Source organism: Hyperoodon ampullatus (genome assembly GCF_949752795.1).
Source record: "Hyperoodon ampullatus genome assembly, chromosome: 2".
Classification (NCBI taxonomy): Eukaryota; Metazoa; Chordata; class Mammalia; order Artiodactyla; family Ziphiidae; genus Hyperoodon; species Hyperoodon ampullatus.
In genome coordinates, this window is record NC_136915.1 from 31,548,286 (window position 1) to 31,563,397 (window position 15,112).

Sequence of the window (15,112 nt, forward strand, 5' to 3'; positions counted from 1 at the left end):
TGTTAAGAGTTCTTGTAACTATGTGTGGCTGTGGATCATCTAGACTTATTGTGTGATCATTTTACAATATATACAAATATCAAATCATTAAGTTGTATACCTGAAATTAATATCATGTTATATGTCAATTACATCTCTGTTGGAAAAAAAAGTGAGTGGCAACCCACAGAGTAGGAGAAAATATTAGCAAACCATGTATCATATGGTCATTATGTGTTGAACTGTGTCCCCCCAAAAAGATATTTTGAGGTCCTAACCCCCAGTACCTCTAGAATGTGACTTTATTTGGAAATATGGTCTTCACAGAGGTAATCAAGTCAACATGAAGTCATTTGGGTGGGCCCTAATCCAATGTGACTGGTGTTCTTCTGAATGGGGGGAAATTTAGACACAGAGAGGGACTCTCATAGAGAGAAGATGATGTGGAGACACACGGGGAAAAGAGGGCCATGTGACTGAGTGATGCATCTACAAACCACAGAAGGCCAAGGACTGCCAGCAAACACCAGAGGCTAGAAGGAAGGAAGGATTCTCCCTTAGAGCAGAGAAAGCATGGCCCAGCTGACACCTTGATTTCAAACTTCTAGCTTCCAGAAGTGTGAGACAAGAAATTTCTTTTGTTTTAAGCCACCCAGTATTTGGTACTTTGTTATAGCAGCCCTAGGAAAGTAATACAAAGGTATACAGTATACAGAATATACAGACTAGACAAAAAACCTCTTATAACTCAATGACAAAAAGAAAACCCAGCACATGAAAAGAGGTTCAACATCATCAGTCATTATGGAAATGTAAACTGAAACTGCAATGAGATACCATTTCATATCCACTAGGATGGCTAAAATCAGCAAGACAAACAAGTGCTGGTGAGGAGGTGGAGAAACTGGAAGCCTTGTACATTTGCTGGTGGGAATGTAAAAAGGTACAGTTGCTTTGGAAGACAGTCTGGCAATTCCTCAAAAAGTTCAGCAGCTCCACAAAAAGATAAAAAAGTTTCCATATGTATTGGTCAGCTCAGGCTGCCATAACAAGATACTGTAGACTGGGTGGCTTAAACAACAAAAATGTATTCTCTCACAGTTCTAAAGGCTAGAAATCCCAGACGATGCTTGCAGATTCATATTTGTATTCTAGTGAGGGCTCTCTTCCTGACTTGCAGACAGCCACCTTCTTGCTGTGTCCTCACCTGTCTTTTCCTCTGTGTATGCACAAAGAGAGCAAATGAGCTCTGGTGTCTGTTCCTCTTCTCGTAAGGACACTAGTTCTTGGGATTAGGGCCTCGCCCTTATGATCTCATTAACCTTAATTATTTCCTTAAAGGACCTATCTCCAAATACAGTCACACTGGGGGTTAAAGTTTCAGCATATGAATCTGGGAGAGACAATTCAGTCTATGACATCATATGACCTAGCAATTCCACTCCTAAGTATATACCCAAGAGGACTGAAAACCTGTTTCCACAAAAACTTGTACATGAATGTTCATAGCAGCATTACTCTAATAGCCAAAAAGCAGAAACAGTCCAAAGTCCATAAACTGATACACAAAATTGTGGTATATCCATACAATGGAACGTTAGTCAGCCATAAAAGGAATGGCATACTGATACATATTACAACATGGACAAACTGTGAAAACATTATGCCAATTGAAAAAAGCCAGACTTAAAAGTCCACATACTGTATAATTCCATGTATATAAAATGCCCAGAATAGGCAAATCCATAGAAACAGAGAGTAGATTAGTAGTTATTAGGGGCTGGAGGGGGTGGGAGGAATGGGGAGTGACGGTTAATGGGTTTCTTTTGGGGATGATGAAAATGTTCTGGAATTAGAGAGTTTGTGATAGCGGCTAGGAAAAATGACTGAATTGTACACTTTAAAAGGTAAGTGAGGGCTTCCCTGGTGGCGCAGTGGTTGAGAGTCCGCCTGCTGATGCAGGGGACACGGGTTCGTGCCCCGGTCCGGGAAGATCCCACATGCTGCGGAGCGGCTAGGCCTGTGAGCCATGGTCACTGAGCCTGTGTGTCCAGACCCTGTGCTCCGCAACGGGAGAGGCCACAACAGTGAGAGCCCCGCGTACCGCAAAAAAAAAAAATAAATAAAAATAAATAAATAAATAAAAGGTAAGTGAAATTTTATGGTATGTGAATTCTATCTACAAAGAAAATGACAATATGAACAATGTGATATATTATGTATAAAAACATACTGGATGTGACCAAAGCTATTCTCAGAGGAAATTTCATAGGCTTAAAATATTAAAACTATAATATAAAAACTAAGCACTGGGACTTCGCTGGTGGTCCAGCGGTTAAGACTCCGTGCTTCCAATGCAGGGTTCAATCCCTGGTCAGAGAACTAGATCCCACATGCATGTCACAACTAAAGATCCCACATGCTGCAACTAAGCCCACATGCTGCAATGAAGATTCTGCCTGCAGCAACAAAGATCCCACGTGCTGCAACTAAGACCTGGCACAAGCAAATAAATAAATAAATATTTTTTTTAAAAAACAAAACAACTAAGCACTGAACTCACCTAGAAAAAGACTTCAGGAAATCAGGAGGATGGTATTAATAAAGATAAAATCATAAAATAAGTGACAAAAGTAAAGAGCAGTGGAATTGATAAGTTCAAGAGCTGGTTATTTGTCATAACCAATAAAATAAACTTCTGACCAGAATAATTTTAAAAAAGAAATCACAGGACACAACATGAAGAAAGAGAAAGTAGGGTTAACTCCAGATACTATGGAAAGTTTTTAAATAAGCGTTTCTGGGCTAATAAATTAGAAAAACATCATCAAAAGATTTTCTATGAAAGTACAGATTAACAAAACTGATTCAAGAAGAAGTTATAGAAAAGATTGGGAACATCAGCAAGGTACAGTTTTCCAGGCAGTTTGGCATGCCTTCAAAGAATGATAATTATGCTATTTAAACTGTTCCAGAACAGAGAAAAAGAAGAGATTATTCCTGATGCCTTTTTTAAAGCCAGCCCAAAATGCTAAAACTTGACAAAGAACACAATAATTAAAAAAACTACTTTCTCTTATAAATGTAGATGGAAAAAATATTAAAATATAAGCAAATTAATTCAGCAAATATTAAAAGAATAATACACTCATCTGCAGTAGGGTATAATCTAGGAAGGCAAAAAGAACTCACATTGAAAAAATCCATTAATAGAATTCATCGTATCGAAAGGTCAAAGACAGAAAAACGTGGTCATCTTGAAAGATGCTCAAGAAGTATTTTGTAAAATTAACATCCATTGCTGATTTTTCTAAAAAGTTCAGTAAAAAGTGAAAGCATTATATGGCCAAGGGGCTAAAAGCAGGGCTTTGGTGTTAGACAGACCTGAGTTCAAAGATGGGTCTCGACTACTAACTGGCTGACTTTGGATAATTCACTTGGCCTCTCAGACTTCAGTTTCATCATCTGAAAGATGATTATCATTCGATTTAAATGAATTAATGTAGAAAATCATATTGCACAGTGCCAAACACAGAGCAGCACTCAATCAGTGAAAGCTTAGTATTTTTATTAACAAAATGGAAACAGAAGAGTATTTCCTTAACATGATTTTTAAATCCATCTATATCAAAACAGGATTGTTATCAGGAAACACCAGATAAAAATTTGTGTTACGTATATTATACAAAAGGGGTTTTATAGTAGATAGTTCTAGGTATGGATATAGACATAGAAAAAAATGTGGAAGGATATACTCCAAGATATTAGTAGTTGTATATCTCTGGGTAATAGGATTATGGGTGCTCTTTTTCTTTTTCTATTCTGAATTTTTTAAAATGTAAATGCAATAGCAAATGTTAAATCATAATAGAGATAGTAAAACAAACAAACAAAAAAAAAAAAACCTGTTGTTCCAGAAAATCAAGCAAGTTGGGAAATCTCTCCCAAAAGGCAGAGGAAATGGATTAAGAGCTGAAAATGATAAAGGAAGCGACAAGATTTGAGAATCAGAAAATGGACGTACAACTCAAGGTTTAGAAAGAGTCTTAAGAGAGAGATCAGAGTTATCAGAAGTTCTAGTCAAAGTAATAACTGGAAATAAAAACTGAAAAAAAATTTTTTCCAGGAATAAAAAAAGGTATGCAGATCCGAAGTTTTACTATGTTCTAGCCAAACTCAATGAAAAGAGGTCAATATTGGTTAAATTTTATTTTCACCAGTAGGCTAAAGAATTATACAAACATCCATGTGTGTACACATTCATATTCAAGTCACCTACAAAACAATGAAGATTACCCTGGCCTCAGACTATTCTGCAATACAACTGCCATCAGACGGGGAAGCAGAGTCACAAATGGATATCTTCTCAGATATGAAAAGACAATACCACTCACACACTTATCTTTCTTGCAAAGGATACTTGAAGGATTACTTGAAGCTGAGTGAGACAAATCAAAAGTAAATGTCAAGAATGAGGAAGGTGTAGTGTAAAAGGATTGTAGGTCTTCATTTATTCATCTCAATTCCAGACTCCGAAATGTGACTGTTATGTGTTGACCAGTGAATTCTATCGCCCCTTACAGTCTGACCCTCCGTGCTTCCTTGCTCTTTTCCAGGACCAGGAAAGAGGGTGACAATGCAGCAAAACCCTTGCAGAGGCGGAGGGACGAAGTCAGCGGGATACACACAGGGTCCCTCTTTCTAAGACAGGAAAGAAGGAGGTATGATTCTGGTTCCCACTGAAATTTTTGAGAAGGGAGGGCAAAGATTGAGGAACCTTCCACCCCTTTTGCCGGGAAACGAGAGGCAAGGCAACTGCAGAGTTGGATGTGGGGCATAGGCTTTCCGCGAGGTCAGGAGAAGGAGCATGCACTGGCTCCCGCAGAATCACTAACACTCATAACCTCTCTGGCCCAGAGGCACAGAGTCACCTGCATCCTCAATCTCTCCTCCGTGGCCTTCGGGAAGGGGGCTGACCTCGATAGGGGTCGCCAGGGTCGGGGATTTTTGTTTAAGACCAGCGACCGCAGTTTATCCGGGGTGGCTGCGGGCTGTGGGGATGCTCGCGGTGGGCTGGACGGGCGGGCGCGCGGGGTGCGGAAGGCCTTACCCCCGGCGCCGGTGGAGACGGTGACCTGCGCGTAGGTGGCTCCCGCGGCGGCCTCCGGGCCCGACACTCCGTTGAGCGCGGCTACGCGCACGGTGTAGCGCGCTCCGGGCCGCAGGTGCAGCAGTGTGGCGGCGCGCTCCCGCAGCCCCGCCTGGCGCGGCACGAAGGCCACGCGCGGCCCGCACGGCTCGCACGCGCCCGCCGGGCCCTCGCGGCCGCAGCGCAGGCACAGCAGCGAGTAGGTGACGTCCGAGCGGCCGCCGGAGTCGGCCGGAGGCAGCCAGCGCAGCCGCAGCGCCAGCGGCGAGCGGCTCAAGCTGTACTGCAAGTCCCGCGGCGCCGACGGCGGCCCTGGGGGCACAGAGGCGGGCGCCGTCAGGGGCGGGGGGAGGAAGGGCGGGATGGGGGCGGGGCCAGTGAGGGGGAGGGACGGGGAGCAGTGAGGGGCGGGATGTGGGAGTGGGGCGCGGTCAGTGATGGGGTGGGAGGACGTCAGTGAGGGGATGAGGTCGGGGATCTGGGGACCCAGCAGAGTGTGAGGGGCGGGAGTCCCCCGCCTGGCTGGAGAGTTGGGAGAGGTGAGGGCGGGGATGGTTGTAGGCGGCGCACACGGTGATCCCCCAACAAGCCTAACCTCATCCCTCCGTCTGGACTGTCTCAGTTGTCCTGCTTCTTCCAACCCCGGGCCCCGGCCCCCATCACCGCCCCAGGCTCCCCTCCCTCCACTCTGCCGTCTGGGTCGCTGGCCCCCACGTGCGCCCTGGCGCCCCCGCGTGTGGAACCCCTGCCCTCACAACGCCTCGATTACGCCCTTATGGACCGCCCCACCCACCATCCGGAAGGCATTCAGGAGGGGGACTCACGGGTGCAGGACGCCGAGGGCGGGTCGCTGGGCGAGCGCGCGTAGCTGTCCTGGCACACGCAGAACGTGGACGCGTTTTCCAGGGCCCGGCTGTGCTCCGGGCACGGCGAGCAGAGGGGCCGCCGCGGGGACACCTTGTAAAACCCTGGGGGACAGGCTGCGGGGAGGAACTGCGTGAGGAGGGGGCTCCGCCACAGCTTCTGGCTCCCCCCCGCTTTCCTGACTGCCCCCACTGTGGTGGGCCTTATCTCCTTGAATTGTGATGGGGAAGTGGGGGGCGGGGGTCTCAGCTACTCCAGCACCGCCCCGGGGGTGGCAGCTCGTGACTGAACAACGCAGTATTACTTAACCCTTAGTAAGCGCTTAACGTGCAAACACTGCAGTGTTTCTCTTTTAGTAATTCATTAAATGCTCATAACAACCTGTGAGGTATGTGCTTTATCCTCATTTTTTAAATGAGGGAGCTAAGGCTCAGAGAGGCTAAGTAACTTGCCCAATGTCCCACAGCTGGTAAATAGAGGGATTCCAGCCAAAGCCGACTGGTTTGAGAGACCACACCACACTGCCCTAACTAACGCCCACTGGAAGAAAAGGAGCCAAACTTTCCGGTTTTGATGTGAGGACAGAAGAGAGTGTCCACTGTTCCACAGACACTGTCCACAGTGTCCACAGAGTGCCCTCGAAGGGGTGTTCCACAGTTACCCAAGGACAGACACCCACACACTCCCAGTTACAGAGACAAAAACTCTGATGCACACAAACACACACACTTGTCAGAGCTTCCTCCCACCTCCACTATTTGGGGGTTCATGCATCATAAATCCTCTACTGACGCACTTGGTTCCCATTTGAAAGTGGAGCCAGCCAGGTGGAGAGAGGAGAGGGACAGTGAAAGTTCCCTGGTTCTAGCCTTGGCACCTCCTCAGTTACTTTGCTTCTCTCACCTCCCCCAGAAGTCAATGGTTAAGAGCAAAGGCTTTTATATCTAAACAACCTGGGTTTGCAGCTGAGTCGCACCACTTATTTGCCGTGTGGCCTTGGGCAAGTTGGTGACCTCTCTGAGCCTTGTATAGAATACCTACCTCAAAAAGGTGCTTGGAAGATTGAGATAAAACATGCAAACTGCTCAGCCCAGTACAGACAACAGTTATACAATAATGGTAGTAATCACTCTTCCTCCAACTCAGGCCTGAAGTGGAAACAGGGAAACACCCATTTTAAAAAATTCCTCACCAGCTGGGCCAGGGAGGGAAGCAATGGCTCCTGGCCCTCCTCTCAGAGCTTGGGTGGTGTTCACCTGGTTCCCTGCCCCCGCCAGGACTTCTCTATCCCTCTCCTCTGGTTTAGCTGCTTGTGGAAGCATGGCTGCTCTCCAGCCCCAAGAAGACATAGTACAGCAGAAGGGATGCAGACTAGCACTTGGGAAGAACTTCCAGAACTTTCCCTGTCTGGGAGGAGAGGGCAGAGGGCTGAGGGTTCCCATTATCTGGAAGGCTTAGGTTTGGCGGGGGGAGGGGCGTCCATGTTGCCTAGAGTCCTGGGCTTTGGGCAGCTTTGGGCAGCTTTGGGCAGGGTCTCCAAAGCCCAGGAGGCTTTGGAAGTCTGCCTTCAGAATGAAGCACAGGGCTAGCTAACTAACATCGTGGTCTAGTGGGCAACAGCCACCCGGGATGGGACTCAGGAGACCTGGGTTCCGGTGTTAGCTCTGCCACTTCCTGTGCCTCTCTGGCCTTGAGAAACCATCAGTCAAATGAGAATAATAAGCATGGCCTGCCCACCTCCATTGTGAAATAAGAGAGGGATCTGTTTGCGGGGGCGGGGAGGGGGGTCCTCACCGCAGGAGGGGAAGAATGTGGGAGGCTCCTTTTCTCCGTGTGTATGTGGGTGTCTGGGGTCCTAGAGGTGGGTGGTCCCATCAGAGACAGCACTGCTTATTTCTACTTGGAGAGGCTCTGCTTAAAAGAGGTTGTATTGAGGGGCAGACTCAGGAAGCGACTCCTGATTCCCGGCCCCTGCCTCCTTCGGAGTCAGAATTTCAGGGGTCATCAAGTTCAACTCCCACTGGCCCACCCTCCATCAGCTTTCCTAGCAGTAGCCACAGTCTGCTCAGATACTTGGTAATGGGGAGCCCACCTCCTTCTGAGGCCGCCTCTGCTGAACAATGCTGGCAGTTAGAAAGTGATTCCTTTATGTTGAGTCCAAAGCAGACTCCCTGCCTGTAACCCCGCTCATGCCACCTCGTTGCAGAGGCTTGATGTGCTCTGTAGAGCTTAGCATGTCTGCTTGGGTCCTTCTGCTCCAGGGCAGTACCACAGAGATTTGAAGACATGAGTCGTACACTCTGATTTTTCCCCCAAGGGAAACCCCAAGTCTTTCAGTAATTCCTCTGGTGGCTGGGAGAGAAGGAACAAGAGTCATGGTCACTAAAAAGAGAAGCCTCCACATCCATCTGCCTTTAGAGAGGGCTCTATAATAGCTGCAGAAGGCACTTGCAGGGTCTTCCCTTTCTAAAGACAAATCTGACCGTTTCCTTCCCTTCTTGAAACCCTCCCACAGCTCCCCAATGCCAGCCACCCCACCCATCCGTACTGAACTCTTCCTTTCACACCTCTGGATCTTGTCCTGTAATCTTACACCCCTTCTCTTCTGGTGAACTGCTATGTTCCTCCAAATCCTAGTTCAAAATAATACCTCCCTTGTGAAGCTTTCCCTGGCATCCTCCCCACCTCCATACTCCCCAAGGCAGAGTTGATGCCATTACAAATGGCCTTTGTCTGGTCTCAGCCAAAGTCAGAAGTGGGATTGGGTTCCTGGGTGTGTGTGTGTGTGTGTGTGTGTGTGTGTGTGTGTGTCTCCCTCTCATTGCCCAGAGTGTGTATCCAAACCCCCTCCTCCAACACCTGATCCAGTCATTCAACAATTTTTTAGCATCGAATATGAGCCAGGTGCTGTTCTAGGCTCTGAAGCTACAGCAGTGAATAAGGCAGACCAGGATTCTACTGTACACTAGTACAGATGCCCTTCTCCTACCTCACAGCGGGAAGAGAGGCCATCAGTTGGTAATTCCCTTCTCTACTAGCTCTTCCCGGTTACGGTACAGGGAGTGGAGCCATAAAAGCAGTTCATTTAGGGTGCGGGCAGTAGGGCACTGTCTGTAGAGTATTTAAAAATAATGAAACTGACTAAAACATGGTCTGCTTTTTGTTAGCAGCATGTGTCAGCAATTCTGATCCACATCGGTAATAAAATACTTTTTCCCCCGAGGCCTACTGCTCCCACCACCCCCACTTGGTACCCCACTGGCTCCTCCCTCATGTGTAAACAAGGCTCACATCTACAATAAAAATTCTCTCTCCACCGAATGTCCCCCTCAAGACACCAGGCCCTCTCCTCCCCTTTCAAACCCAGCCTTCAGAGTGTTTACGGTCCCTGACTCTAGCTCCTCAGCTGCCTTCGTCTTTCAATGCACTGCAGCTGGTTGCTCTCTCCATCACTCAGCTGAGACTGCTCTCACCAGGGCCACCAGGCAGACACTGGCCTTATCTGACTGCTCACCGACACTGCAGGCCTTTCATTCCTGGGTACCTCCATCGGCCTTGGCTGCCATGAAATCACACTCTTCTCCAGCCTCTGATCACTGCTTTGCAGTTTTTTTTATGGCCTCCATTTCTTCCACTTCCCCTCATATAGTGCTGTTCTGTGAGAGTTCATCATTGGCCCTCTTGCTCCATACCCCACACATTCTCCCTGGTCTGTCCCAACCACACCTGTAGCTTCAAGTAGCATCTATCTCTCTGTTGCTGAGCTCCAGACCCACTTTCTAGCTACATCCACTTGAATGCACCATGGACACCGTCAATTTGATATGTCCATCCACACCCTGTGTTCTCTACCCCAGTCCTTTCAGTCCTCCAGCTGCAGATAGGAGAGAGGAGGAGAGATCTGTTCCTGGTGCCCTACAGACCAGAGAGTCCAAAAGAACCCCCAACATGGAGGCTCTGCCCCAGGGGGTGCAGTGATTCTAGTTCAGAGAGTAGGGTGGGATCTTAGTAGTCATCTAGTGCAACCTCCCAGTCTCTTTCTCCAGCTCAAGAATCCCCCTGCCTGGGTTTCCCTGGTGGCGCAGTGGTTACGAGTCTGCCTGCCAGTGCAGAGGACACGAGTTTGAGCCCTGGTCTGGGAAGATCCCACATGCTGCGGAGCAACTAGGCCCGTGCACCACGACTGCTGGGCCTGCGCTCTGGAGCCCACGAGCCACAACTACTGAAGCCCACGAGCCTGGAGTCTGTGCTCCGCAGTGGGAGAGGCCACTGCAGTGAGAGGCCCGCGCACCACAACGAAGAGTAGCACCTGCTCACAGCAACTAAAGAAAGCCCGAGCACAGCAACAAAGACCCAATGCAGCCAAAAATTAATTAATTAATTAATTAATTAATTAATTAATTAATTAATTAATTAACTTAAAGAAAAATAAAAGAACCCCCTGCCAGCCTCTGACTTGCATATTGTTGGTGACAGGGAGCTCACTCCGTATAATGCAACCAACTCCACTAGCCCCTAGCTAATACAGTTGGCCTACTGTAACATTCTTCCTTATGCACAGGGGAGGCAGCATGGTGTAGTAGAAAGAACTTGAGAGTTGGGCAAATCTGGATTCAAATCCCAGTTTCCCACTTCCTAACTGGAAGAGAGGTGTTAATCTCTCTGAGCCTCTGTTTCCTCATCTGCAAAATAGGGATAATGATGACTTTATTGCTGTGAATAAATGAGAAGCCCTGTGTGAGGTGCTTATCATGGTGCCTAAAATATAGGTCCCTGATGCCCCCTTATATGGAGTCAAATTCACCTCCCATTAACTTCACTCACCGATTCTGGCTGGACCCACTGGAAGCACCGCAAAATGTCTGGACTCCCGGCTCCACATCCCATGGCTTCCGCACTCCCCACCCTGTCTGTTTCATCTAGGACACTCTCTCTCCCAACTGCCACCTGCGCGCTACACTCCCACACCACACCTCCCAGTGCGCTGGATACCTTCACAGATGTCACCACGTTCCTGGAATCCCGCACTGCAGCTGCAGCGGCCCACGGGCACCAGCCACTCACCATCGGCGCCGCAGTGCATGCGCGGGGGGCTGCCGGGCTCCCCTTCTGAGTGCGCCACGCACGTTCCGGTCACCTCCACCAGCGTGGAGAAGGCGCTCTCGGCTGCGGTGGCTGGGAACGCCGCCAGACCCCGCACTGTAGCCCGGCACTGCTTGTAGTAGACGCGCACAGAGACCAGCGCCACGCATGCGCCCACGTCCTGGAAGGCCAGGTGGAAACCACGCCGGCTGAGCGGACCGATCTCTCGCACCTCTGTGTTCAGCTTCATCTTACGCTCGCCCAGGTCGCCCTGCGTGAAGCTCTCGTCCGCCGCGATCGTGTCAATCTTGCGGGGCCGGCTGCCGCCTGGGCGGGGATGCCCACGGCCCAGATCGGCCTCGGTTTCCAGATAGTAGACGTTGAAAGTCTCCTTGCAGGTGCCGGCGGCTCCAGGGATGCTGCTGCAGTCGCGCAGTGTGAACTGCAGCTCCACGAAGATGCGCTGCCCGCGCCCGCGGCTGATCCAGCCAGTCTGCAACCAGTTGTCCTGGTTGGGCTCCAGCACGTTGCACACCTGGTAGGTGCGGATGGGACGGTCGTGCTCGTCCACGCCGCTGATCTCCTCCCACTGGGGAGGAGAACAAAGATGTGGGCAGCTCAGAGCCAAGGCGCCCCCAAGAGGTCGAGCCCTGGCGGTGACTCGGGCTGAAACCCCCTTTCCCCATCATTTTGCATTCTCTTCTCCCCTCCTTCTCTATACACAACCCTGAAATTATAAGACGCAGAGCTGGGAGAAACGTTGGAGACAACTGAGTCCAACTGACAGGGAAACTGAGGCTCCAGAGAATGGTGACTTGAGTGGATATACACGTCAGGTTAGTAGCAGAGCTAGGAAAGGAGTCTCCTGGCTCTCCACCAGTGCCTTTCCACAACACCAAACTGCTGTCACACTGCCACATCTCCCCACCACTACCGCGAGTTTCCAAGCCTCTTTTAGGATTCCAAGTCTTGCTTGTTCTGTTAGTCTATCAATCAACAGCACTGTTTGCTGGATCTATTGGGTGCAAGGCACCATCCAGCATTGGCTCCATCCAGATGCCACGTTTCTGTTCCTAGACACACACAGTTCTCTTCTTGCTTTTTCTGTCTGACTGAAGACTCAACGTTTTCTAATAGGCCACTGTGGCTTGAAGCCAGGGCTGCTGGAGACCACATGCTCTGAGGACCATTTTGATCTGATGTAACCACGGGGAGATAAAGGGACTGAATCCTGGACCACCAGAGGCTCCTTGGGACAGGGAAGGAAAGGTTTACACTTACCCCATTACTCGGCAGTGCAGTCCAGCCCAGCTCAGCCTGGGAGGCTTTGGAATCCAGGAGGATGACTAGAGAGAGGGGAGAACAGAAGTGTCAGAAAGCCAGAAGTTCAGGAGTATGAGATTCTTTGGTGAGCTCACTTTAAATTTGCTAATGGAGGGAATTCCCTGGCGGTCCAGTGGTTAGGACTCTGTGTTTTCACTGCCGAGGGCACAGGTTCAATTCCTGACGGGGCAACTAAGCCTCGCAGTGTGGCCGAAAAAAAAAAAAGCTAACTGAGGAAACAGAGAATGCGGTGAAGGACACAGACAAGGTTTTTCCACTCCATACCTCCCCACGAGGAGGTGTGAGTAGCTCTAGTCTAAATAAAGGTAGCCATGATGATTAGGGAGAGAGCCTGTATTAGTTTCCTGTGGCTGCTGTGACAAACTACCACAAACTTAGTGGCTTAAAACAACAAAACTTTATTCTCTTACAGTTCTGGATGTCAGAAGTTGAAAATCGGTTTCACTGGTCTACAGTGAGGGTGTCGGCAAGACTGGAGGCTCAACGGAGAGAATCCATTTCCTTGCCTTCTTCAGCTTCTAGTGGCCACCTGGATGACTTGGCTTGTGGCCCCTTCCTCCATCTTCAAAACGCACCATTCCAATCTCTGCTTCTGTCATCACATTGCCTTCTCCTCTGATTCTGACTGCTCCTGTGTCCCTCTTATAAAGACCACTGTGATTACAACTGGGCCACCCATATAATCCAGGGTAATCTCTCCAACTCAAGATCCTTAACCACATCTGCAAAGTCTATTGCCATTTATGATAACATACACAGATTCTGGGGATTAGGATATGGAAATATTTGGGGAGTCATTATTTCAGCCTGGCACAGAATCCATGACAAGTACCATAAGACTGGCTTTTAAATGGAGGATCAGTGATTCCCCCGCCTTCCCAGGTTCCCTAAATTATAACTGAGTGTCAAGAAGAGGGAGAAAGTGAGCATATCAAAGGATCCCTGTATACATCCCTGAATTCGCTCATACTTGGGGGTTCTTCTGAGGTCTGGGGTCACCAGGGATGGAAAAGACTTGAAACTTTTTAGTTTGTCTCCCAAGGCCTCTGGGGTAAACGAAGTAGAGAGACCCTGCCGGCAGCAACAGAGATAAAAACCTCTCATCTCCTCAGCCAGCCCCTTTCCCAGGGGCTGTCACCTCTACTGCCTTTTGGAAGACTGTCAGGGTTCCTTTAATATATAAAGCCATGGCCCCTCCTATACCAGACAGGCTTGAAGTCACTTTCTTCCCCCAGGAGGCATCTGACCAGCAGCCTGGATTCCGCTCTCAGCATCGGTCCCAAGAAGCACTGGTTTGGACAGCACAGCAGCAACTCAGAGACAGGAGCCCAGGCCATCCCCAAATCTTGGAAGATTCCTCATCTGGAGCTTAAGCAAGGGGGTGGGGCTCCAAGGTGAGGCCTTTAAGAGTCTTGGTCCCAGAGGCGTCAGCGACAGTGGGCAGGACCGCTGACAGCTTCCCGATTTCGGTATAACTTACAGCACATCGGAATTGCATATTGGAAAGCATCAGAGATCCAGCGCCCCGACCAACCCCGAGGCCAACGCCTCAGATTCCAGCTCCTCCGGATTCTGCACCTGGATATTACGCCTCTGGATTCAACTGAGGGTACAGCTCCCCCAAATCTAGGCAAGACGCGGGCTCTGGTCCAGTGGGCACCCCCAAACCCGGCAACTCGGATAGCGCTGGTTAGTCTACGCTTCAAAATCAGCACTGCGGACAGCTTCCTGGTCAGCACGTCGGGCAGCTCCCGGACCCAGACACACCCCGGCCCCGACCCGCGCCCCACCACACTTGCCTCCAGACCCCGCGCCCCCGCCGCGGTACCAGCGCTCTACCTCCTGTTCGCCACGCAGTGGTCCCCTAGCCCCCCGCCGTTCGGGCTCCATCCCGTCTCCCCGTAGTCTGATCTCACCTCCGCATCTCCCTGCCCCCACGCCTCCCACATCCAATTGCTCAGCCTGTCCGTCTCACCGGCCCCTGAACCGCCGCCTCTGGCTCCCACGGTTCCTGGTCTCTTTCTTCCCCAGCCTCCCAGGTCTCCAGCCCCCGAGCTCCTCAATGCTCCTCTCTTCTCCGTTGTTTAGCCACCTTTCCCTCCGTGCCTCCAGTTCTTTGCTTCCCGCTGCCCGCTTGCTTCAAACCCCAATACCGACTCCAGTCTCTCCATACGACTCCTCCCAGCACCCCAGTTCTCCAGCCTCCTGTATTTTGGCATCCCAGGCTCCAAGAACAGCCACCAGTCTCCTCACCTTCCTCGGCGGTCCCGGGCCTCCCTGGTCCCAAAAGCAAGGCGAGACAGAGCGGCATCAGGCAGATGAACAGGCGCAGCGGATGTGGGCCGACGCCGGTCTCCATGGTCCGCAGACCGAGCTGTCAGTGCGGCGGCGGCTCGAGCCGCGCCAGCCCCAGCACCGCTGAGCAGTGCCCCCAGACCCCAGCGCCGGCGGGGGGCGTGATCTCGCCGGTGACCATCATCCATGGGGACCAAACATTATGCACCGCCGCGGGAAGTCCACCAATCCCCGCCAGCAGAAGGTGGAGGGGTGGAGTTTCATAGGCCAGGGGCGGATCAGCGAATTGGAGGCGGGGGAAGGAAGGGGTCCCGCCAGTCTCCAAACCGTGGGGGTGGGGCAGCGCTGAGAGCCATTTGGGCTCATGGGGAGGGGGATGAGCTGCGTTGGTGGCCCAGA

At 50.3% G+C, this 15,112-nt stretch overlaps 1 protein-coding gene across 1 annotated transcript in view; it reads right to left on the bottom strand.

The window, feature by feature from the left end:
- The window catches only part of EPHA10 (EPH receptor A10), a gene marked incomplete at both ends in the record, with an annotated part of 41,604 nt that extends 26,827 nt beyond the window's left edge, over positions 1-14,777 (bottom strand). Inside the window, 5 exons of the mRNA XM_079698018.1 lie at positions 5,090-5,440; positions 5,953-6,108; positions 10,985-11,663; positions 12,356-12,420; positions 14,672-14,777. Of these exons, the coding sequence (XP_079554144.1) occupies positions 5,090-5,440; positions 5,953-6,108; positions 10,985-11,663; positions 12,356-12,420; positions 14,672-14,777 (1,357 nt within the window). The remainder of the gene's footprint in view (positions 1-5,089; positions 5,441-5,952; positions 6,109-10,984; positions 11,664-12,355; positions 12,421-14,671) is intronic.
- Between the last annotated feature and the right edge of the window lie 335 nt (positions 14,778-15,112).